At 41.9% G+C, this 26,327-nt stretch overlaps 1 protein-coding gene across 1 annotated transcript; it reads right to left on the bottom strand.

Moving 5' to 3' along the window:
* Positions 1–4,114: 4,114 nt before the first annotated feature.
* LOC136554527 (desmoglein-2-like) lies at positions 4,115–25,833 on the bottom strand. Its single transcript, XM_066546552.1, has 15 exons — positions 25,789–25,833; positions 19,644–19,679; positions 18,647–18,781; positions 17,525–17,683; positions 17,109–17,253; positions 15,805–15,965; positions 14,828–14,962; positions 14,497–14,682; positions 13,286–13,545; positions 12,457–12,599; positions 11,600–11,827; positions 9,869–10,099; positions 8,707–8,849; positions 7,216–7,560; positions 4,115–5,165 (listed from the first exon to the last, which is right to left on the bottom strand). Exons 1-15 carry the CDS (start codon positions 25,831–25,833, stop codon positions 4,140–4,142), a joined length of 3,378 nt encoding a protein of 1,125 aa, XP_066402649.1. The 3' UTR covers positions 4,115–4,139.
* Between the last annotated feature and the right edge of the window lie 494 nt (positions 25,834–26,327).

Genomic DNA, 26,327 nt, shown 5'->3' with positions numbered 1-26,327 from the left:
GGTGGGAAGGCTATAAACCCTCCTGCTTCCCCAGCACCCATAGAACAAACTTTGCCATGTGGTTTTCCCCCAGCATGTCCACAGCACCTTCTGGATGCACTCCTAACATGGCTAAAGACACTTTCTGTTACATATTTCAAGGAAATGAGTTTCAGGGCAATTTTAAAACCAGTGCTATCACTCCATACGCATTAGTATCTAACAGAAAATAATGAACTAAGCAGGGGAACATCTGCTCAGTGTGAATCCCTCTCTCCCTTGGCTTCCCTAACAAATACAAGATAATGTTAGAGGTTTGACCGCTTGGCATATAAAAAAATTTGCTCAGAATCACATAAAAATACAATTTTCAGCTGTGAGCCCCACTGTCATGCCCCCTTTCATTATAGCCTCTGTGGCTCCACGAATGGGTCACTGTAAAAATGAGGATAATTTCCCTACATACCAGTCCCACACAACAGGGAACAGATATCCAGCTCTGCATTTGATTTTTGGCTGCCAGGGTGCTGAGCAATATGACGTGGTGGGGAGACCTGACCACCTGAAGTGCTGGCTCCTGGGGTGAGGCCACAAGGAGAAACTGGGAGCTGGTGACTGCAAACCACTTTGTGTGGTTCAGGAGTCACACTGGCTACATTTGTGGAGGTGTTCCTTGGCAGTGACTCTCACTAGTCACACCAGAGGGTTGGGGCACTGGGCACGGCTTATTGGGCAATCAGGGCCCTGCCCCACATAATTTTTTTTATTCAGTGATTGCTGTCTATGGAGGGAAAGCAGAACACCGTTTCTCCTCATACAGTCATCTTAATCCATCATTTTGCCTCAGGTGAGTGCTGTCCTGTTACAACTTGACACCGAGCCCCTCTTGGATCATGCCAAAAGTCCTTGTCATCCAGTATCCCATCTTTGTAGCAGCAGCCACCCAAAGATGCCTGTGGAAGAAGGTTTTCCTAACAGGGCTCTCAGCTTTTCCCATGTCTGGAAGCAATTTTTGCATGCTTAGTAACCCCCAGTGCCTTGCTTCTCCATGCACGTGGGCCTTGGAAAGCTACCTTGAAACAGTGCAAACTCTATGTGCTTTGAAAGCCTGCACAAGCAGCAGGCAGAGGCCAACCTTTCTGCACATAAGGTAAGGACAGATGGCTGTCAATGCACTCTGAGCTCCCTGGAAGCTCAAAGGCCACCAGGAAGAAGGGGCCAGCAGAGGAGACAGCAGGCACCACCAGCTCCACCACTGCAGTGCACACTGAAGGAGGGATGCATTTTTGAGATGCCTCAAGGCCATAAACAGTTATCACTCTCCTAGGGATAGCAGCTGATTTACTTAACTTTTTAAAAACTGACTTACTGCTGATAACCCTGACAAGCTTTAAACCTTTGATGGTGGACTATGGGCAAATTCCCAGGAAAGAATGGAGTCTGGAAAAGATTGTACTGTCTTGCAAAGTCTAACCTAGCTCCAACTAGATACTGAGGGATGACACAGAAATACTTCCTTGTGGGTATGCAGGACACAAGCTGCATCCTTGTTGTGGCAGGCTGGCTCATACTCATGGAGTCCAACATACTTACCAAGATTCACAGGTAACATAAATCACAGAAAGCAGCATGGATCTAATCCCTGTCCTGCTGGCATTTCAGCATAACTGTGCTCCATTATTGTTAGATAAGAAAATTACAGACTTTGCTTTCCTTTTGAAGTCACAACAAGGCATCTCTCACAAAGATAAGTGTCTGGGGCTAGTCCCCCTCTCGAGGTTATCTAGTAGTCAGATGCTAACCAGGAACTTCCATTAATTTGGGTCTGTACATTCCTCCCACCAGTCTCTATCGTTTACAAAACACAGCTCCATTAGAAGTGAGTGACTTAATCTGATGGATGTTCTGCCAGCATTAACACATGCTGATATGCTGATAGAAGCTGCAGCCTCGGTACAAGTCTAAGTCAAATAATGGAAACTCGCTTTTACCGAATCTATTCAGACTCCTTACAAGCAGATCTGTGAAAGAAGTTTATACACAAACATTACACTCTTACCTCTTCTCCTGGATGTTAGCAACTGCATGTTTTAATGTTATAAAACTGAGACTGTTTGTTCCAGACACATTGTCTGGAAGCACAAACTGATTTAAAGGTCTAACTCAAAGCCCAGTAAATTTACGGTGGGGATGCCGTTCTCTTGCATCAAGTTAGTACAGAATTTAGTGCACTTAACCACAAGGCAGAATTCACATTTTTGTCAGAATCTTTAAGTTATAGCAGGACACCAACGTTTTTACCTCTGCATCTTTCAGATATTCCTTGAGGCTGTTTGGGAAATCTCAGTCCTCATTCTATCTTTAAACTCTTTATTTGCAGTAGGAAAACCAGTGTTTTCACTGGGGTAGCTGTTTGAATGAAGAATTAAAAAATACAGTAGAGTTCTTTATTTTAAGATTGCATAAACCCACAAAGTACTCTATCAGAAAGTCAGAAGAGTGGTGACCACTTGGAACTGCAGCCTTGCTCAGAAATAAGTATGTGTATTTTAAAAACGTAGTGTAAGAGATAAATAACCAATAGGTCTGAGCAAGCAGGGAGTCTGATATGTTTGAAAATACGACTCCACTTAACATAATGGCCCAGCTATCAGAGTGATGCACAGCCATGGTTCCCAGTTTACGTATTTATGTTTTTGAAGCAACTTTTACTATTAGTACAACTAAACACACTGAGAGCATTTCCAGTCAAAGGCAGAACACATCAGTGGAAAACATAACACTGCAGCTGCAGGAAAACTCCAGGAGATGGAGACAACCTGAAAGTTCTGCAGGTCCACGGGCTTCGCAGTACCTTATGACCAACTTGTTGATTTTACAGGTATGAGACAGACACACTACCTATGCCTCATCTAAAATACTTCTACCTGAGAAAACACAAGGAGTGTAAGGCAGTTCTTCCTGTACAAAATAAACTTCAGAATGTTCCAAACAGCATACAAATATTTACATGTGCATATATATATTTTTATATATATATATATACGTACTGCCAAACAGTGCAGTACCACCTCTTGCTTTTACCACATAAACTTCAAGGAAAGCAAAGTAAGCTCAAATATGGCAGACCTAAAGGGAGCTTCCTGTTACCTTGTCACAGCCAAGGGAAGCTGTCATCACACAGCACTATACCAGCCACTTGAGCTCTGGTACTGAAACTAGTGGAACCTCACACACACAAGGCTGACTTCTATGTCTGTGAGTTCCAGAACCAATTTCAAATACCAAATTGCACCTGTAAATCAGATCCTACAGATGTCCAAGGGCTATAAACTTTGCTGACAAAGCCACTGACTGAATCTCTGGCTCTAAGGCTAAGGTAAGCCTTGGCTGTTTCTCATAAGTTAAATAAAGTGAAGAACGTGCATGATGCAAATGCTTACTTGTCCATGTCAGTGTAGACCCACACCAAGTAATGGAACTTTTAGACTGAGGTAATGAAAAATTGAAGTTCTCAGCTTTTTTGCAGATTGCTCTCTTTAACGGCTGTGGTAACATGCAAGTATTGATTGCTTAAGTTACAAATTCTGATAACCTGAAATTGTGACATCCCTTCAGGAGATCAACACACCACTGCTCTGAAGGCATACTAGCTTTGGTGGCCTGGGCTTCTCAGGAAGATTTTTTACAAGGTTCAGGAGGAGCTACCATGGCTCATAACACAACGGCAAACACACAATGAGAAACTGATTGCCCTCACAGGAGGACTTCAGATACACTCAATAGCAGTTCAAAAACTTGTGCTTTGCAGGCTACTATCCATCACTAGACTGGAGACTTTTTTCCTGTTTTCCCGTAATTATGCAGCTCTAGTTATGTGGCATTATTCACTATCTGTATAATAAAAAGCAATAAAAAACACCAGCAAACCAGGAGAAAAAAGTATTTCCCACATCTTTCCATTTCAAAGGCCAGTGTAACATGACACCAGATTTCCTTACTTGCTTCATGGTCATACAATCCATATTTATACAAACTAGTGCAAATGAGTACATGTCATTCTGGAAGCTCCAGCAAATTTGGATCTCATGGAAAAGCCTGAGGCAGGATGCATGCAGACAGAAGGGTGCTGGACACTGCCACTCCTGCACGGAGCCAGACTATGAGCGAGTGTACTGCACTGTGCTGTATTTGGTGACCCTGGAAGACTTGCTCAGTGTGGCACTGGCAGGAGATGGCCCTTGTGAGTCAGAGCCCATCAACTTAAGTGGGGATTCTGTGATCAGAACATGCTCTTGCCTTCCTGAGCTGGCACCTGTTGCCTGTTCAGCTCTGCTCTGCAGCCCCGAGGCTGTCACCACCCTTTCATTCCGCACTGTGCTGTGTTCCTCTATCGCAGTGGGGAAGCTGAGTGAGCCCTGCTCTGCAGCAGGCACAAGGACCCTCTCTCGCTCCCTCACCACAACATACTGAGAGTCAGGAAGATCCTGAACTCTCAGGGCTCCTGGCCCTGCACCTGCCGACTTCACCATCCTTTCTGTAACCACCACGTTACTTCTGTGTGGCAAATCAGGGATTTTAACCATGCCCTGAATGCTCGATGCAGGTGCCAGCACCCTCTCTGTCACCACTACGTTCTCCTTAAACTGGGGGTCTAAAAAGACTGGGGCTGAGCAGGCAGGAGCCCCCACAGAATAGGATGTTTCTGTCACAGTGACATTGCTCTCCGCGTGGCCTGTGGGGAGGTGCTGGGCACTGTGCTGCCCAGAATGGGATGATGAAAAGGTTGTTTCTGTGACCACCTCCTTGGACAGGGTGCTTTCTCCTGTGCTACTGCCTGTGTGCACGGGTGGGATGGACTGGAAACCACTGCCTGAGGCAAAGGCTTGTTCAGAGGTGGAAGCATTTTTCTGATGTAAGGACTGTGACTTTGCTTCACTAAGACCAAAACCTGATTCATTCTTGTAGCCACCATCTTTCATGTTGATCTGTCTACCTATACATATTTCTGCTAGAGTCTTAAACTTGTCTCCTAAATCATCAAGAAAATGGTCATCAAGATCCCCCTCAATAAAGCTGCAGCAGCCAACGGAGCCGTGAGGGGAGCCTGATTCTCCCTGGGAATAAACCAGGAGACAGTCTTTTGCAGCTTGCTCTTCGTCTTCTTCCGCAAAAGAGACAGCTTTCTGCAAACAGAAAACAAAAGCAAGCAAAAGTTCATTAATGCCAGCTCCAGACTTGGTAATTTTGAAAAATCAGAAATACTTGGACAATTCAACAAATTCAACAAATGTTGAAATAAGAAATTGAACTGATCCCACAGAAACTGTCAACCAAGTGAGGGCTGTGCCTAACATGCTTTTTTGCTTTTTTGAAATTAGTCTGAACTTGACAGTACACTTGATGAGAAGAAAAATCCAAGATTATATTTAAAGCCTTGGATACCATCACCACCTGCTGCTGTTCCTTCCAGTAAATGTGCCACTTGTGATACTGATCCACAATCATGAAGAAATTGTTTTAGTTTTAGTTCAATGAATGAACTTCACCTCTGACTAGGTTTCTGTGGGAGAACACCAAGACCATTTCTGAGAGTATCCTAACATTTAAACAAACATTTACTGAGTACATGCTGACATGTTTTCACCTACCATGGCCCTTTTCACTAGCACAGACTACAGGATCACATCCAAGATGCCCAATAGGACACAAAAAGTTAAATGGATTAGTAAAGCAGGCATGCATAGTTCATCACATAAATTCTTAGGCTCTCTGCAAGCTATCTGGTAACAAGGAGGGCTCATAAGTTCTGGCTACAGTGCTTATAGGGTCAGCTCAATCTGAAAGCAGTGTCTGCCATGGAGCTGCTGCGGTGCTGGCACAAATATCTATGTATGTGTCAGCATCAGCTCCAATTCCAAAAGTGAAGAAAGCCAAATCCTCTGGGCCTGCTGAACCAGCTTTATCTAATATGGCTCCCGGCTTGTGCTCAGAACCACCTTTCTGCCACATTTGAAGTTCTGGACTGCAAATTAGCTCAGGACTCTGTGTAACATGCTATGTATCCAGAACCCATTTGACCCTGCATGTTTATCTGCATTTGATCCTGGAAGTAGGCACACAACCCAAGATTCTGCCACAAAAATCAGCAGCTGAATCTATTTGGTTTGATTACTTGTCTGTTTCCTCACCCCTAATCCCTAAATATTTTAGCCTCCCAGAAGTTGTATGGATACTGAGTATGACTTTCCTCCTGCAGACTTCATCAGGCAGTCATGTTTAAAGTTATGTCACAAAGAGTGGAAGAAAAGGAGATTGCTACTGTTGCATCTCTTCACCCAGGAGACTAGTAGCTAGAGTACTCCGAGACATACAAGTACCTAAAGCTCAAATCCTTCCCTGGCCTGAGATGGTGATTGAAATCTGCAAAGCTACTGCCCTGCAAAACCACATCAGCTGCCAGTTGTAGGGTGTGAAGACGTTTTGTTTGTACAGGTGATGGTGCATGGAAGTCAAACTTTCACTACAAGGAGCTCACCAGCCAAAGGACTAATGATGTGTGTAACATGAAGAGAAGTAGCTTCAACAAGTAGGAACAACCTACTGGCCAATGGTTAGGTCAGTAAAAAAAAAAAAAAAAAAGAAAAGAAAGGGGATTGCAACATATGCCTCATACACTTTTGATGAATGGCCCTTTACCCAGGCTGCTGGGCAAACAGACAAGTCAGCACCACTCACTGCACCAGCTACTTTGAAAATACAGCCCCACCCACTGGTGTATGACATCTTCAGCTTATCTTTCAAAAACCTGCTCCGTGGTAAAGTTTGGAGCTGTGACTCATGATGAGTCACAGGTGCCTCCCTAGAGATCAGTTTCATGTTCTTAAGTCCCTGAAATTTAGATCACACAGTCTTTCTCAGGGCTTTTTCCCGGGCAAGGCACTCCTATGCTATTGCTAAATATTCTGGATCCCATCCACAAATATCTCCCTTGAGAGAAAGGTCTATTTGTGTGGCCTTGCAAGCATTCAGTGCTAGAAGACTGAACACTGTCACACTCCAAGTCCCACTCCAAGTGTGGCCAATCCAAAAATCCTTAATGTCCCCAACTCCATGTGCACAGTATCAAGACTGTTCATACCTACATATCTACTCACCTCTGTCAGTCATAACATGATATTTCACAATGCTAAGTGCAATCATTAAAATACTATTATTTTTGGGTCATATGCTTACATCATTGAAGTAGTCTCTTAAGAATTCTTCATTCATGGCTCCAGCTGCCCCCATAGCAACTCCTCCTCCAGACACGACTGTCTTCCCATCCACACCTGCCATGCCCTCAGCTGCTCCAGCTGCCATGCCTCCATAGTCAGCAGCAGAAAGAAGATGCCTTTGCTCTTCCCACCTTTCCCTGGTAATGGTGTTGTGATGCTCTCCTACATGAGAGACAGAGCTGCCTGCTCCTATTAGAGCTTCTTCTCCACTCATTCCTGCTGCTGCTGCTGCTCCTGCTGCCGCTGCTGTTGTTCCTCCTTTCACGTTCCCAAGTGCAGTGGGTGGAATGAAGCTTAGCACTGGCTACATAAATAAGACAAATTAAGATGTGACATGAAAGCTTTGCTGTCTAGCACATGGAACTCACCAAACCAGCAGTGGGGCTGGGTGGGAACAGGGAGGGTGCTGCCTTATGACTTGTTTGAATTTGCACTTATACATGTTGCTGCAAAGAGTAAAAGGCCTCCTAAAACAGGGTGCAGCTTCCCCAAATGTATTGCCAAGAAGGTTTATAGAAATGTTTCTACAGATCATTATTTTCTTGAAACTCAGAGGATTGAAAATGAAAAAAAAACCAAAACCAAAACAAAGCAAAAAAACCCACCAAAAAGAGGATTGCAAAACTCTAGGGAGCTCAGCTGTTCCCAGAAAAACTCTGCCCAGTTTTCCTCAGACACTAAGTGGGGAAATATGCACTACCTGCCACCTTTGTTGTACTGCCTGGCCCTTTTTTCCCCTAGCAGTTTGGCTTGTTAATTATCTTTTGACAAGAATTTGGTGTGAGCATTGGCCCTTAATCAAAGTCTTTTACCTTCTGTTTCTGTTATTGTGCAAAAGCATGTCAGTGTCATGCCCTTTTTTTGAAAATGTTGTTTTGTAGTGTAGCAACAAAGAGCAAATTTCTCTTGGTATTTACTGTTCCCTCTGCAGATTTGCACTTTTTCTGCCTTTTTCTTTTTTTACTAAGGAATTTCCTCTGTTTCAAAGAGAAAATACACAGAGAAGTAATTTAAAACAGCCTGAAACTTCAAATCAATGAAGGGAAGCTCAGAATTATAACCCATTATTTTGTTGTTTTATCATCATCCCAAAGGGGTGCAGAGCATTCCAGGCTTGCAAAAGCAAATGTTTCACTCTCTATTGGTTCAATGCTTTTCCCACAGTGCTATCTTCTGCTCAGATATGATCAGCATTTGCTTGATTACTTTCCTTGTATTTTGGGATTTAAGTGCTATGGTTGCTTTTTCTACAGCTGCTGGTGGAAGTCATCTCCCACACATCCTTTGCTGAACCTCACAGGGTCAATTTTGATTAATGTTCATGTGTTGTTAAAATCAGCAATGTTGTAGAGCTTCAAAATATCCTCCTGTAGTGTGGAAGAGACCCCAGGTGCCAAACTGAACACTGGAATAGAAATCACAGAGAAGGGGGGCTATTAGGGATACATGCCTTCTCTTCAGGAGCTGCTCCTTCACTGTTCCACTGACGCAGCATCGCTTCACTGTGGTCTGGTATGTCAGCAAACGTCTTTGCTCCACCAAATCCCTTGGCTCCCAAGCCACCCGGGCACAGCAGCAGCAACAGTGGAACAACTACAGCGAAACAGAAGGTTGCCATTAACTGTGTGGTTATTAGGACCTTAGCATGCTTACAGCCCCTGTAAGTTTGGCCAGCTCCCATACCCAAATGTATTTTTAATGAGCTAGTGATCAGTATGAGGGCTGGCAAGGACTGAAGACAGGTTCCCAAATATTCAAGGCATTTCCTAGAAGCATATGCCGAGGCCAGTTTCCAAGAGAGCAAACTGACAACTAACACATCAGGGTCTGAATCCTGCAGATGGCCACACATGTCTGTACCTGTACTTCTATCAAAGATTTCATATACCAATCCCAAGCCCTGGCTATCACTGTACAACCTCAGCATTTCTAACTCCTCCTCTTCTTTTACTGCCAGATAACAACGTGGTATCATGTAAATTCCACCTCGCCACTCCTTTGACATGACTAGAGTTGCCTGGGGGACTCAACCCAGTTTCAGAATCAGAGAATATTATTCCTGTGGCATGAACTTTGTTTTATCACAATTAGATTGTTACCAGCGCAAGCAATAAACTATTGGGAGCTTAAATGCGGCACTGCTACACCTGGCCACAGCAGAATTACAAATATTCTTATTCTTCTTTTATTTTATCTCACCAAAGAAGAATGTCACATGCTGCTCTGAGCAAGGCAGTGAATCTGCAGTGACAGAAAAGACAGTGGAGAATGTGCTGTGGTTTGAGTAGGAAGAGCTAGGGTTCACCTGGGGACATCTCAGAATACCAAAAGTGTTCCTCACTGCTTCCCCACTAGTTATTTACTGCACCATAAACAAATATTAAAAGTTGTTGATATTAATTTTAAAATGCACAGCTTGAAATCCTTTGAGGGTGAAATGCTGATATTACCAAAATTAGCTGGGGATCTGCCATGACCACAAGACTAGGAGTTTACACAGAATGTATCAAGATGATAAAACCTGGGAGCTGGATTGTTTCTTTCCTGATGCTTTGCAGACCACATTACATTACATTACAGTGCCTCTGAGATAATATGAAACAATTACTTACGCAGCAGAAGTAAAAATGCCAAGATGATTAGGGCAATTGCTGCTGGTCCCAGACCCACTGACTTCGCTCCAACAAACCTCTCCTGGCACACACCATCACCTGTACACTCACAAACAGTCAGCTGCAGAGACTGTGGCAGAGCACAGCTGACCCCTTGGAAATCCTTTATTAGCATGGGAACTTCAGTTCTGCCCGGCTTCAGGTTTTGTGGTACCAGCTGTACGCTGGTGTCTGAGACAGAAGTGGAGGGAGGTTAAAGAATAAAAAAAAAGACAAAGAGTGAGCAGAGAGAAAATGGACTCCTGTAAACTAACTAAAATACCACTGTTACAGTCTTCAGCAAATCCCCTCCAGTAAAGCCCAGCCAATGTAATGGAATTAAGTTTAATTAGCTGCTGCTACAGTATATGTGCTTTTATTTTTATCAAGTAATTGATGATTTTGATCAAGTAATCATGCTGGTAAGTGAACAGCCATGCTCACTTACAGCTTTAGATAATTGTGAAATTTCACATGACCAGAGACAGCACGGAAGTCAGCCCAATCACCTGTATAGCATCAACCATGTCATCTGGATAGATAAAGGCTGAACTCACAGAGAAGCAGCTTCAGTCTTGAGGAGATTAATCTGTTGTAGGCCACAGACAGAGATCAGGAGCCAACAAAACACCTGCTCCTGTGGCTATGTCATGTCAAGGACTAACTTAGGCAGAAGATCACAGACTGATTAAGGTTGGGAGGGACCACAGTGGGGCATCTCCACTGGGCCCAACCTCTGTGCTCAAGCAGAGTCACCCTAAAGCACATGGCAGAGGATTGCATCCAGACAGTTGTTAAGTATCTCCAGTGAGGGAGACTCCACGCCCTCTCTGGGCAGTCTGCTCCAATTGCAGAGTCACAGCACAGTAAAGAAGTTCCTCCTTGTATTCAGGTGGAAACTTCCTGAGCATCAGTTTCTGCCCATTGCCTCTTGTCCTATTGCTTGGCACCAGCAAGAAGAGCCTGGCTCCATCCTCTTGACACTCTCCCTTCATCAGATACTTATAGATGTTGATGAGGTCTCCTCTCAGTCATCTCTTCTCAAGGCTGAACAGGCCTAGCTCCCTCAGCCTGACCGCAGAAGAGAGATGCTCAAGTCCCAATTATCTTTGTTGCCCTCCACTGGATGCTCCAGGAATTCCACATCTCTTTTGTACCAAGGAGGCAGAACTGGACAGAGCACAGAACTGGACACAGCACTCCAGATGCGGCCTCACCAGGGCACAGGAGAGGCAGGATCACCTACCTCCCTTGACCTGCTGCTAACGCTCTTCCTAATGCACCCAGGACACCACGGACCTTTTGGCCACAAGGACACACTGCTGGCTTGCATACAGCTTGTCATCTATGCTCAGGTAATGCATCACTGCATATTATCCACAAGAAAATGGGGATAGGTTGTTCCTAGCATTATTCATGAAATCCTGGTCATCACACATGGGATATCAAGCCAGACAAAGATGGTCAAACTGAAGGAAGGCAACACACCCCAGAGGCCAGAGGACATGTCTGGACTTTTACAACCTTTAGAGTAAAGGGAGCAGAATGCAACATATGGTCTTAATGCCTGACTCCATATATAGGGTTGCTGTACTGTCTCACTCAGCCAAACTGTCAGTTTGACTGGAATGAATAAATTATGACCTTAGGACTTCAAAGAACTGAAAGTAATTTAAAAAACCATTTTCTTACCATTTCCAGATGTAATTATCCATTTTTCTGCTGTTCCTTCTGGCTCATCAATGACAGTAAAGCTGAAGGGATAACTGAAGGGGTAACCATCCAAATCATGAGCTGTAACATCAACTAATTTTGCATCTGAACACACAGTCCGCACAGGGTTCACAATAACTGGGCAGTTATCATTCTCATCTTTAACTTGAATAACGACTGTGCCAGTGATTGTTTTCCTTGGGGAATCTAAGAATTTAAAATATAAAAAATTAAATTGATTTGTGCACAAAAATTTATCTTAAAATAAAAAAAAAAAAACAAAACCCAAATCTTAGTATCTTCCAAAATCCCAACACTGCTGAAGTAAGTTGAAAGAGATCTCCCTAGAGCTTATGACAGCAGTGCTTCATTCCTAATGTTAATAAACATATTGACAAGGTTCGTCTGAAGACAAACTGGTTTATTGCTTTAACTTAAAAAAAAATAATCCTGTATGGTTACACAGTAACATGTAGATTATAAATGAAGAATGCTATTTAGATACAAGAGAAGTTCAGAGAGTCTTTCTTGCTTAGAAGTCGAGAAAACTTAGGACTACGTTTGATGATAGGCATATTGAGATACTGGCAATTCCCACCTTGCCAGTAGAGTTTCCTATCAGACCTATCTTTGAAAACTTTTATAAAAAGTTCACCTCCATCTAGTCAAAGGGGAGAAACAGATACCTTGGGAGCCCATTCCAAAAAGTGATTTGCCTGTGTCTCTCCTTTGAATACTGAGACTGCACTTGCTGCCTAACTTTAGAGATGGGTAGGTTAAACCAGCAACCCTTTTAGATAGGCAATTTGTGTGAAAACAAAACCCTCTCAACTTACCAGTAGTTACACCCAACATGGTGATAGTGTAGGTACCATTTACTACATGAGGTGATTCGTAATCAAGATTTTTAGCAAGTCGGATTTCACCTGTGACTGAGTCTATAGTGATCCAGTTCGCTGCATCTTTTCCTTTCATGTATCTGATGAAAATAATGCAAAGATGGACAATCAAAGATTTAGGTATGGGTGCAGCACAGAAAGTACAATCAGGGAGCAAGACTGGAACAGGAGACAGAGCTGCACTGCTGGGTACTGTCCCCTTCCCCCCGTCTGTTCTCACAGCAAAAGCTGAGCATTAGACACCCATGAAAAACTATTACAGGCATGGGGGAAAGAGGTCCACCCCTGGGTGTGCAACTCTGCTGTGCACCATTTGTACAGGCCATGGTGGTGGTTAATTAACATTCTAGCTGAAAAGCTATGATTCAAAACCCAAGTGCACACATGCAGACATGTCTGTGTTACACCCTTTCTGTCTGACTGATAAATGTTTCTGCATATTCCTTCCTAATTTTACTGGAGACAATGGAATCAGATTGGCAAATCTAATCTCAAAAGTAGACAGGTATGACAAACATGCCATGCAAACACAAACAACTTCAACCCAAATACTCAGGTCTCACCATATACAACAAAAGAAGGAGGATTTTTGTATCACCAGTTTTCTGCATAATAGAATATTGATGATCATTTTGATGTTTAAGGTGTGAATTATCCTTAGCAGAAAAGTATTGCCTTTGAAATTTTTTCTGTTTAACATGCAAATTTTGACAATAACAAATGACTGCTGACATACTCAATTATGATGGTTATAAAAAATTCTTACGTAATGTGCTCTGCTATTTTTCCAGTGTCTTCATCATAGGCTTGATACTGTCCAATAACCTGTTTTATCTGCAGTTTCTCACTGGCTTCAATAATTTTTGTGCCACCAGGGAACACAGGGCCTTCCCGCACATTGATCACCTTAATTTTGATTGGAATTGTTTCTGCTTTGTAACTGGGTTTAACTGACTTGTGGAACTCTGCTTTGTTTGTAACAACAACGCCTAAGTTTAGGCTTTGCATTTTTTCATAATCCAGCTCCTGGAGCAATAAAGAAAATAATAAAAAAATTCAGAATTTGTCAGAATCCAATATCTACACAACACACATACATTTAATATTTAAATAACACTATAGCATACTTATTTGAGTAATAAGGATGTAAATATGTAAGTAATATTTAAGCAGTAAGGATCTTACAGTGTAAGGAAGTTTCTTAATCTGTTACTCCTGCTAATTTTTAATGGATGACACCATAGGTATGGCTTTATATTATTGAATTAAACTTATTCAATGTATGTGAAAGGAGTCCTACCCATATATTCTGCCTGTGCTTTCAGTGAATCAGTCCTCAATTACCTGGCTACTCCAAATTTATGTGTTTGCATTTGGTTTTTTTAAACCTAATCATTTACTTAATAATGCTCAAATATTTTTTTAATAATTAGCAGTTTTCAGATAAGGAAACCTGAGCAGGAATAGAAAAAGCTACTTAGGGCACTATGCATCTATGCATCTTCAGTACTTGTGGACTAAAGAAATGTGAAAATTATAAAATAGACATTTCCATTAATTTAAAATATTTTCATCATCATTTCAACTTGCTGAAATTCATAAAATTGTCTGTAGCTCATGGATCATGGAACAGGTGTTGCCTGCAACATTAGCAGTGGCCAAGGGAAATAAAGAAATTTATACTGAAATCAAGGACAGCAGAAACATGAAAGTTTACACCATGTTAGTACTGTGGCCCAAAGGGCAAGAGAAGTCTGAGGACTCCTGCCCTACTAGTTATATTTGAAATCACACAGAATGCAAACGGAAAAGCTTGACAAAATTATTATTTTGCATGGAATTACTGAATGCATTAAAAATATGGCAAGGGAGGAGTATCCATACATTTTACATATTGACTGAATAAACACAAATTGTCAACACAGATGGATAAATTATTCTAATATATAAAGCAGACTCTCTAAAATCTGTATTTACCTTCACAACAGTCAAAATTCCTTCATTTGTTTGGGTATCTGTCACAATTTTGAAAAAACCACCTTCATTGCCAGAAACAAATGTAAAGTTTGCCAGCCAATTATCAGAAAACTCTTCATCTTTGTCAAATACTTTTATTCGCATAATTTCCACATTTGCTCTGTTTTCTTCAATGCTTCCTTCAAACTGCAATTAAAAAAAATCCACTGTTTAAAAAGATGTCATGGTTTACCTCATTTCATCAGTGCAAGGAATTTTGCACTGATTTTGTCTTATTATGGGGTAGTGGCAGGGGTAGGAACATGCTAAAAATTGTGATAATTGTACTTACTACACGACTTTCAACAACAGGCAGATTGTCATTGACATCCAGAATCTTGATTTCTAAAGAACATGTTGCAGCATTCCCACCTTTTTCACCACCACGGTCCTTTGCTTCCACCACCAAAGAATAGCTACTTTGTGTCTGTCATGGTAAGAAAAATGTGTTTAATCCAGGCTAAAAATTCTTTCTTTGGTATATAACCTCTACTACATTTTGGTAATGTCTCTTACAGTCAATTGTAACTCCTCTCTAGCTAGAAGTAAATCTCACACACATGTGCCTTGACAGATTCTGCTGGAATAGAACTGAGGCTTTTCAAAGGGTACTTTTCAGGACTTTCACATCTTCCCCACAAAGAGTCAGACTCTACTTACATAGCAAAGTAAAAAATTCCAGTGCCCATGAACAGGGACAAGACCAGTGACACCTACATACCAGGACAGAGGCAGAGCCACATCCCTCAGCCACAGAGCCAGCATTCCCATCACCATCTGCTGGCCAGAGAAAATTCTGCAAGCACAGGTCATGGCCCTGGTAATATGTGACTTCCAATGCAGTTTCACAGTAGCACCTGTCCTAACTCTTTGAACCGCAGTTTGCATGGCAGGCTACAAAAATCCAGATGCAGCCAGCAACTTTGCAGGTGGTGATCGAGGTTATGTTTGTCATACACTCCCCAGCAGAAAGAAATGACACCTTGTTTTGTGTAACTGCTGCCCTGATTGCACAGGACGGACAAAAAGGAACAACCATCAGGCTGGTGCTGTGCTAGGGAGGTGGTGGGGGGGATACAGCCTTAATCCCATTGCCTCCTCCCTCTGCTCCTGAAAAGCATGCATCAGACAGACAAGGCTTTAATCCCAGGGGAAGTTAAGAAAGGTAAGAGGGCCAGCTCTTCACCCTGCAGGCAGGGCTGAGGGTGACACAATGGGCACCAGAAAACCATTACTAACAAACATCAAAACGGGAGGGGTTTTTTTTACCTCTCTGTCAAGGTTTATTTTTGCTACTCGAACCTCGCCAGTATTCTTATCCATGCTGAATGCAGCGCTAGGGCTTTGGGAAACAATCCTGAAAGCAATTTTGGAATTTAGATTATTTGGTTCATCTGCATCTGTTGCATTTATCCTCATTACAATTGTACCTGGAAAACACAAACAAAATATGGTACTTGTTTAAACCACCATGCACTTTACTGCAATGTCAAAGATAAGAGCATTTTGTTACATGCACTGCACAATTTTCTGATGATCTTGATGTTATTTATTTAATACATGAAGTTGAAGAAGTGTTCTTAAACCCAATAGCTACATGTCAAAAGTATATGTTCTAGTCAACAAAAAGATTGCATTTACACATCTGAAACTCAAAAAATTCAATGCACAAATTAAACAGGTTAAATTCTCTTAGTAATTCTGAATGAAAAATGTAGATACCACATAGAGCAGAAAGTACAAGCTTTTGAACAATGAGCTACATTTCCCTCACACATTATTATAAAGAGAGCACTAATTATTTCTTTACCTGAACATTATTAAAACCACTGATCTGTACTGATGCCCTCCAACAGCTTCACTCAATATATGTGGTGGTACCTATGGGGCAATCCCCTTATAATTTAATATGTTTCTTCACATGTAGTGGCATTAATAAATACCTAGCAGACACACTGCTAGGTATTTATTAGGTTGTTTATTCCAGTTTTTCTAATCTTCTTGAAAATAATCTGTTGCTCTTATGTTTACTGTTGTCAATAGGTTAATGGCCATTAACTTGTTCTTCAGTGGTTATGGCACAGCCACATGTGCTTGCTGATGTCAACAGGAAAATGGCCATTAACCTGCTCTTCAATGGCTATGGCACAGCCATATGTGCTTACCAGCAAACTAACTCTCCAGCCCACAAATAAAGCAGGGCTTTGGATGAGGATGGCAGAATGAAGTCCCTCCTAAATAGGCTGTGACTTCTAGGCTAGAATGCAGATTACATTTCCGGTGCAATTCCTGCAGAAGAACTCTGGTTCCTGGATTTGTGGTAGCTCTGACAACAAACTAAAGGTGCCACAAAAGGAAATACTGTTCTCCCTTGCCCCTAGGGGCATGCGCTCCCTTAATCACACAACACAGCCTTGAATAAAATCCTTCATTCACACATGGATGAGCTGGCTTATGTCAGCAAGAGAATGTGCCCTAGCTACTGCAGATGTACTGCTCCAAAGTGCAAATTCACATGTCCCCTTGCATATCCAGGGAAAAACTAAAAGAAAAAAAATTTAAAATAAGGTTACCTGTTTCGCTTAATTCTTCAATTGAACCAACAAAAACTTCATGTGAAAACACTGGAAAATTGTCATTAATGTCCACAACTTTAATTGGGAGGTCTATTGGCTCTTCCAGTTTTGCCCCATTCTTATCTAGTGCATGGCCTCGGACCTGATAATACAGACAGAAACAATAAATTAATCCAATGAGTGACTGTCATATTTACAAACACATATGCAAAACAGAAATATACCCACTATATATAACAAAGTCTAAATACTATAAAAGCTTATTACATATGCTTACAAATACAAGCAGGTATACACAAATACCCAGAAATACATTATATATGTGTATTATTTCAAGCAGACACATTTAAAGAAAATGAAAAAAAAATGGATAGGAGGGGACATATAAAGAAAAAAATTAATTTTCAACTTACAAGAAGAATGGGAGTCTTTTCTCTGTCCACCCTTCCTGTTATGTTCAGGTCACCAGTCTTTCCATTGATAACAAATAATCCATATGGGGGTTCTGTTACTCCTTGACCAGATATAGTGTAAGTTACTACAATTCCTGTATCTTCAAGATCTGAATGTATCTAGTAGGAATATAACAAATTAAATAGTAATAGGTAAATAAAACCCCATTTAAAAGTGCAACAAAATATTTTTGCTGTCTTGTAATGAATTGACAAAAAAAATATTTAACACATTTCCCTGCACTCCTCTGACTGTGGAGATGTAGAGATGAATGCAGGAAAGGCTGCATGTCCTATTTGAGAATCTGGTGCAGGGAGATGAGAAACATCTGGAGCAGGGAGTTGACCTGGGAGGTCAGACTTCAGCTGGCAAATATACCAGGACTGGAGAAGAGATAGGATGGAGGAAAAAGGTCAGACCTGGAGATGAACACATAGAAGAGGCTGCAGAGACTAGAGATTACACCCTTTCTCTGCTGTCAGCAGATATTCAAACCATCTGGAAAAGCGTGCATTGTAGCAGTATCACCACCAAGGGACATCCCAAGCAGAGGGCAACAGTTTGCCACCACCTGCAGTCGCTTCATATGCTAAAGTGGCAGGAGTGCTGAATTTAGGCTTGAACATTGGTGCTGAACCAGATGCAAATCACTCTTTCAGTGATTTGCATCTGGATTAACCCAGGATAACACCCGCATTATTTTTAGCTCTGTTTCCTAAAAGACTAGGCATAAATAATCATGTTCTATGTACATCCTTCTGCCCAATCAGCACCAGCACATTTGGCACCCACTTGACAAGTTCAACCCCACCTGAGAAGGGGTAGTGGGGTGAAAAAATTCAAAGATACTGCATTCCCAAAGCTTAATGAAAAATGGGGCTATGAAAAGATGAGAGACTGAGCCAAACCAGGCTTTAAAAGTAAAGGAAACAGAAGGAAATGTGTCCATCTTCAACTGGCATTCAAGTCCTTTAAAATTACAGAAATATTTGTGCATGTTTTTAGGGAAGCCACACTCTTATTTTACATTTTCATCTCTATTTTTTATGTGCATTTCCTATTTAACTGCTTTCTGGGCTTACTCTAGCAATTGGATTCTTGTAGGAATTGTCTTCCTCCTCCCGTATGAAAGCTGGAGGGACTGTCCATTCTCGCTTCTGTCTGACTGGGCTGCTGGGGTGAGACAGCAGGCCACTCCTGTCATTTCGGTTATAAACCTGAGAAAAGACAAGATGGAATGTCAGCACTGCATTTACTCATTTCAGATAAATGCTTTATTGCTGCTGTAGACAAGACTTCTGAGCAACTTTTGCTCTGTCAATGGCTAGGAACTTCAAAATCATGGAGCAGCATCCGCCTTCTGAGTCACAGCCTAAGAGCTACACAGTCCTCAAGCTGGTTGAAGAGGAAAATTGCACTGGTCTTTTCATGAAGACAGAATTAGGCAAGACAGGCTTTAAAAATATGAGCAAGTTTCCATGACCAGCGGTTGGTGAAAATACACCTGACTCTGGAAGATTTAAATGCTTGTCATCAGATGTGGGAAGAAGTTTGGCACTAAGGCTGTTTTGAACCACCATTTCTGCATTACCACCGTCTTTATCTTCCCACCAATACTGCCTTGCATATTTAACCTTCTCTCTGAAACAGAATACATGGAAGAGCAGGCCTCTATTCAATCCACTCAATGTCTCTGCTATCTCTGTTTAACTACATCTCATTCTCACTCTGTATAAGACCCCTCATCCTTCTGTCCACTTTATTTTCTACTGTCTCTGTTGACTCCTAGTTTAACATATTCACCAAAACAGTGGTTTTTCATCTAGTGAGTTCAAAAAAGCAATCTGCATTTTTACTGTGTTAGGGGAAAGTTTCTTAAAATTCAATTCCACTCTAGGTGATGGATGTAGGAATCTATTCACTTACTTTTCAGCTTTCATTCATTATGCAGTTTTCACATTTCACAAAATGGTAGAATTCAAGACATTTATCAACTGAAATAAGGTATGGCTTTGACATGTTGCTCAGAGAACCCTTCTACAGGCACTGATAAAGAAAAAGCTTTCCATTATATCCTACCTTCACATAGAGCCCATGTCCATAATTCAAACAGATCTGCAATGGAAATTATAAAAGTCATTATTAATTCTATGTCTCTTCAGCAACACTAAAACATAACTTTTGTCACCTGCTTCTTATGAACAGCAAAGCCATAAGGCAGAAAGCTTCTGACATGTATAAATTAATATTTATTATTTATCCATAACAACTTCTGAAAAATTCACCCAAAACCATTGGCATTAAAAACATGCAGCACTTTGGAGAAGCTCCCTTTTCTGGGCAAACCTTGGATTTGTGGCTGTGGTGGGTTACCAAGTGCATCAGAGAAGAAAATCAGATAAATGGTGTTTAAAGGTAAGGACTAACCCAAACATCTGCTGAAGTGTACACGACAGAAGCAGCTCTCCTACTCAGAACCTTGCTGGGAGAATAAATGGCATCACTCATTTAAAAAAGGCAGAGGTGCTTGCTCTGACAGAACCTTGCAGGCCAATGCTCAGCATTGGAACTGCCTACCTCTTCACACACCAGGACAGGCCAGGACAGCTATGCATGGCTTTGAATGACTCAGTTAGGTGACAAATCCTGACTGGAAGAAGCCAACTTTTCACACCCCACATTTATGTCCACTTTCCAGGCACCATAGACTCTGCAAGTAACAACACCCCTCAAACTGCAAAAAATGTAGGTATTGAAAGCAGCAACAATAAAAAGTAGGCTATTGCAACATGTGAAACCTACAAATCAAGCTTTTTAACTTTGTACAGGTAGTGAAAACTGTTACTGTTCTGAGAATTATTACTACTTATATTTTGCAACTTAGGTGATCATTTTCTTAGGCATACCACTGCCTAAGGCAAAGCAGGCTCAGAAAAGGTGGGTTTCTACTCAAATAAGTCAGTCTCTGACTGGTTTCTAGTCTGTTCACTGGGCTCTCCCTATTCTTCCCTCTGACTCAGCCTTGATTACTGAATTGATGACAGCTTCTTTTTTATTTTAAAAAAAGATGTTATCTTGTACCCACACAATCCAGCAGACTGTGTTGAGCAATACAGCAGATTTCTGTTTCAACTTGTTCACCAAAACTGTTTTTCAAATTATATTTTTCTCAATGTATAGATTCGGAAGACAGAAATTATCAAGCAGCAAGTTCCCTAATGGATATGCATCAGGAAGGGTACAGGATCTCACACCAAGCAGTTTTCATGGATGTTCTTAATCTTATTTGATTTTACTAATAGTATGGATTTTCAAAATTTATTTTCATGACTAATGAGATTATACCAGCAAGAGTGTCAGGAGAATTTTGCTTTATAGTCAAGGTTTTCCACAGAAGCTCCAACTCTTTTGGAAGGTGAATAATTGTCAAGATATCATCAGAAACATCCTTGGTTGTTCTAACTGGTAAACTGGAGGAAAAATTGCCTCAAAACTGAATGGAGACAAGAGGCATGCACTGAGAAGTTTCCTTGTATTGGAAACTTGAGAACCCAGTATAAACAAAAACGTCTGAAAATCAAGAATAAGCAGATCTTCTACTGAGATGCGTGTCAAAAATGTGTAAAAAATTCCACTAGCCATTATAAAAAGAAAATCTTTCATTAAGATAAGTAAAAGTAAAAATCAATTTGTTTGCATAGTAGAAAATGTATCTCAAAACATTCTAGGTTAATGCTAAGACAGTAAAAAATACTTTTGCTTTTGTATTATTCAATCTGCAGTTGATAGGTAGCCTCACAAGGGACTTAGAAGATATCTACAAAAAAATTTTAAGAATTATGATTTTATTCACAAGATACATAAAGGGGTCCATCCCTTTTTTTTTTTTTTTAATTTTTAAAGTTCCAAAAATCTTAAACTGGAGGAAAAGCACTTTTTAATGACATTTTCTTCAAGGACAAGTGAAACGTCAGAATTTACTGCCTGTTGAACACGTTAATTTTCCCCCTCCACCCCACATTATTTTTTCTTTTTAGTATCTTTCAACTGCCTTTTGTTAAATGGCTCAGAGAAGGAAAGCTCTGTCATTTGCTGTGGATCACAGCCTTGGCTCAAAAACCAGACATCTACTGATGACACCTGTTGACCAGAGCTACGAACACATTGTCAGAAGAAAATGGGATGGTTACCAAAAAAAGTCTGAGGCTTGGAGTAATGAAATTGGAATGAAACACTACAGGAAAGAAACAGGAATAGGCAAGAAGGCATGGGAAAGAAGGGAGTGACTGCCATGTACAGTGACTGTAAGGCTGCTCTTGCCCAAATCCCTCATCCATAGTAAGGAAGTGACTAAAGGACATATTTTCAACATAAAGCTCAGATTTAAGCTGTAAAACTATAAAGACTGAGTAACCAAGAACGTATGTGTCTGTATTTACTACACTGGGAAACAATAATGACTAGAAATGTGATCTTTTCTGTGTGCTGTGTGTTAGGAGGTTTGGAGCTTGCACCTCCTGTGAGTCAGTTTGGTGTTGAACACAACATGTGAAGACCTCAGAGAAGCAAGCATGAAGAACCCTTCAAGGTCATCTACTAGTACATCTCCTGGCCCTGGGCAAAACAAACTACACCCAAATGCTTCCTGACAACTGTTCTTAAAAATGAGGGATGGACGTCTCTCAGCCTCACTAACCTAAGGGGGCTCCTAGATAGTCCTACAGATGAAAAGTCTCTTAATTTTCATCTTCATTTTATGATCCTAATTCTTAGCTCCTTGCAAGTTGACCATATTGCTGCTTGCATTATATTCAGAGTAAGGCACACAAATTTACATATCTAAATGAAAGCTAAGCACCTAAACTTTCATTATGACCAGCAGAAATACAGCCAATACCCACAAAGATGAGAGTGCTGCTCAACTTGCCCCCAAACCAGCCCATATTTATTTCTCTCTGAGCTCTTCTGATTGTAGGTATGTCCAATTAAGTATTGTAAACTCAACATAGGAGGATTTGTAGGGCAAAGAATTTGATGCAGAGAACCCAACACCATACAACCCATGGTTTGATGGATCTTCCAGACTAGAATTAGCTTGTCCTCACAGATCAAACATCTACAAGCAGATGGATGCATCTCCAAATGTGGTTTTACTCAGGAGGGATACCATTCACACACTCTTGAGATTTTCTTCAAAAGTACAATATGATCCAATCAAACAGGTGCACTCAGCATCCACTGCATCTCCATATACCTTCACAGAAACTTAAACATCTATATTGAGATGTCTTAGCCTCAAACTTAACCTCCTTTTTCATGTTGACAATGTATGGTGCAATTCACCATAACTCATTGTATGGTGCAATTCACTTTTCTTCCACTTTTCTTGTATCTGCAAACTTATTAAACATCTTACTCACTGTCTTTTCTCAACTACCAGTTCCTTAATTTCTCTTAAAAAACATAAACCAGGATTTTGTGACTTTAGATTGGTGGTTTTTTTTTTTGTTTTTTTTTTTTTTTTTTTTTTTTTAAACTGTTCTGTAGTCTCTTCTGGACAGAATCACTTTCTTCTGAAGTCTGGTCTCAAAAGTAAAATACCACTTCAGTTCAATAGAATGGATAAAATACTAGACTTTATGTATTTCTCAGCTACTTTCAGACCTCACCACAGCTGGGCTTTCCCTCATTTTTGGAACAATATTAAAATGTTGAATCAATCCACAGATGGTTGTAAATACTTTTACTACGTTTCAACATGTTACTGGCAACAGAAGCTAGGTTGCTTTGAATTAACTCACCTTTGCTCTTTGTAAAACCAAGGACCACTTTGTGGTGATGGTTTTTATTTAACTTGTTTCTATCACTTCTGAAAATTAACTGCTACTGACTCTGACATTACATCTAATATATTCAGGACTGAATTTCATCATATCCAGCCTAACATCCCAAACATCAACGAAGTACAATCTGAGGAAGACGTTCAGAGTAAAGGTAAATTTTGCTACTCCCATAGTAAGATTCATCTCTGTCAACTATTCTTTCACTCAAATGCAGGAAGTGTTCTAAGACTTCTTCTGTTGAAGCCATGATGTCCACCCCCTTTAGAAATGACCAAGAAACCTCCCAGTCTAATAATCCTTGATAGCCATGCCTGCCTGGCAGGCCCATGGCTCTGGGTGTGTGCCCTGGACACGCTCCAAGTCAAGCCCAACCCTTTGGGTGCACCATCATTCAGCACAAATGTTCCTGGAAAAGGGTTCCTGGAAAAATCCCCGGGAGATTTGCTGTGACCTCTGCAAGGTACCCAGGGATGATGATACAGGCATGCAGCCCGCAGGGAGGGAGCACTGAGAGATACTTCCAGGAAAAACTGGGAGAGTTTCTACCATTTCTGATGCTTCTAACATAGAAGATTTGAGAAGACACTACTTTTAGACTAATTTTGTTTTTCAGTCATTTCTTAAGATTCATAAGAAATAAATGACCCTAATCCAATACTCTCGAATAAGAAACTTGACTTTTTGACGGGAAAAAAAACCCCAAAATTTCAAAACCCAGCAGTGCCTCTCTTTCTCTTCTGCCACCAGCAGCTTTATTCACTCTAATATCCTAAGAATGAGTATTTTAGGCCATACTGAGTTGACTCTCAGTACATCTTATCCTGACCCAGCCTTAGCTGAAACAGATGATGATGAGGATTGAGAAAAATAATGTTCTTCAGGCAAAACTAACAGCATCCTGATAGTGCAAGTCCACCAAAATGGACAATGGTGTGGCTTCAGGTATTGCAGGAAGAATACGTAAAAACTTTTGCACAAGTGGTGCTCCATGTTTTCCATCGTTAATTTGGACAAAATTAGGATAAAACATTTTTCAACCAAACTCCAACTATCACCTTGCTGTAAAAACAGGTTTAACTGTTGCTGGTCAACTTATGCACTTATACAGACATATGGTTATATTGTTGTTCTTCTATTATTTCTAGAGTCCCATATTGTTGTTATTAGATTTCTAAAGTCCATACTTCTTGGGTGTATTCTCATGGCTGCAGATCTTCACAGCATGGACTCTTTCTTCTGCATGCTGTTCTCTCTCAGGTCAGGGATCCTCCAAGGCCCTCCCTGACTGGCTATCCCGCCCCCTTTTATCCCGGTCATCTTCATTGGTTACAGCTGCAGCCCAATTAAGGACATGGCAGCTGCAGCCCATCAAGGGCAACCGGGACCTCTGGGGCAAAGCCTCTATACGGATATTCAAATACATTTCCTCTACTATATTATATGTCTGGATTAAAGTCATCAGACATCAGGTCTCCAGATAACAAATCTGATTTTGCACGCTCCTGAGCTCAGGGAACAAGGTCCCGACCCCCAGCTCCTTCCATTCTGTCCATACAACAAGCCATTCCTGATCCCTGCCCAGGTGCTCGGCAGCTCCTGGCACAGCCCAGGGCATGGCCTCCACCCTCACCTTTGTCTGAGTGGCGGCAGCACAACTTCCGCAGGCGTTCTGCCAGCCTGGAAAGGTGAAAAGCGAAAGAAAATGCCACAGATACAATGAATACCTTGCTGTAAACCAGCTAAAAGAGCTAGAAAGCATCAGTCCAAATCCAACAAACTAAGTGTTTAGTTTTCAGTTTGTTATGAGACAGTTGTTGTTATTAGCCTGAGAAAGTATTTCATAGGATGGAAGATCTAAAGGCTGATGGCTGAAAAATAGTGAGGGAAGGGCAGGAGAAAGCCTAAAGAGTCCTGGATTGTTAAGAATTTGGTGTAATTTTTCTAAGGCGATAAAGAGTTCCAAACTTGTTGATTTATCTTCCGTTCTGGCACTGCTCCCTCAGAAGGGAAATGCAATTTACTAGTATAGAGTATGTTGAACAAGAAAACGGCAACAATGTGAACTCCTCATTGCCTTTCTGTTTCTCCCGGCGCCTCAGCAACCCCACCCATCCCAGATACCGCTCCTGAAGGGATTTCCTACCTCCACCTGCTTTCAGGCAGCAAACTGCAATGGCTTTTACCTAATTCCTAAAGAAATAGAGAAAACCCGTTCCCAGCCACATGCAGTATTGGGAGGGCTGCCAAGTGCCGACGGGAACACCTCTTTCCGGCGGCCGCACTCGGGAGCCCCGCGGCAGTACCACCGCGGCTCCATCCCGCGGCAAAGCAGCGCCCCGGGACCGAGGAAGCCCCGCGGCAAAGCAGCGCCCCGCACTCACCAGCAGCGCCAGCAGCCGCATCGCCGCCACGGGGCCCCGCGACATGAGCGCCGTGCCGGGATGGGACAGGACGGGCTCAGCTCCTGCGGCCGCCCAACACGGGAATGCCGCCGGCCCGCGGAGGGGGGCACAAGTAGCCGCGGGTGGGTGGAGTGTGCCGGGCGGGATCCGCGCCGGGAGGGGGCAAGAGGCAGCCGGGCCCGAGCCCCGCCCGGCTCGCGGTGCGAGTCCCGTCCGCGCCCCGCCCGCGGAGCCTGCACAGGGCAGCCCTCGGAGCGCCCGGCCCTGGCTTCCCCTGGGCGCCTAAAGTTTGCTTTGGTTTGTTTGCCCCGCTTCCGCCGAGGGAGGCGAGCCGGAGCGTGCAGGGCTGCGACAACAAACTGATACATTGAGGAGAAATGGGTAGGGGGGAGCGCAGTCTCACGGGGAAATAAAATTGTGGGCGTTTTTAGGACAACCTTCCTTGTAATCCTTATTTTTTATACGCTCCGAGCCATATCCTTCTACTCTTATCTGGCAGAGATCTCTCCTGGATACAC

The sequence above is a fragment of the Molothrus aeneus genome, chromosome 1, assembly GCF_037042795.1.
Source record: "Molothrus aeneus isolate 106 chromosome 1, BPBGC_Maene_1.0, whole genome shotgun sequence".
Classification (NCBI taxonomy): domain Eukaryota; kingdom Metazoa; phylum Chordata; class Aves; order Passeriformes; family Icteridae; genus Molothrus; species Molothrus aeneus.
Note: the sequence above shows the minus strand (reverse complement) of the source record. Positions and strands in the feature narration are given on the sequence as shown.

What these genes read in the sequence shown, in the direction of transcription:
- LOC136554527 (XM_066546552.1), bottom strand. Translation starts at nt 25,833, where the DNA reads ATGTCGCGGGGCCCCGTGGCGGCGATGCGGCTGCTGGCGCTGCTG. An exon ending in GACATGGGCTCTATGTGAAG is followed by an intron (nt 18,782 to 19,643) that starts GTAGGATATAAT and finishes GTCTTTTCTCAG; the next exon opens with GTTTATAACCGAAATGACAG. An exon ending in GAGCAGCTCCTGAAGAGAAG is followed by an intron (nt 7,561 to 8,706) that starts GCATGTATCCCT and finishes TTATTTATGTAG; the next exon opens with CCAGTGCTAAGCTTCATTCC.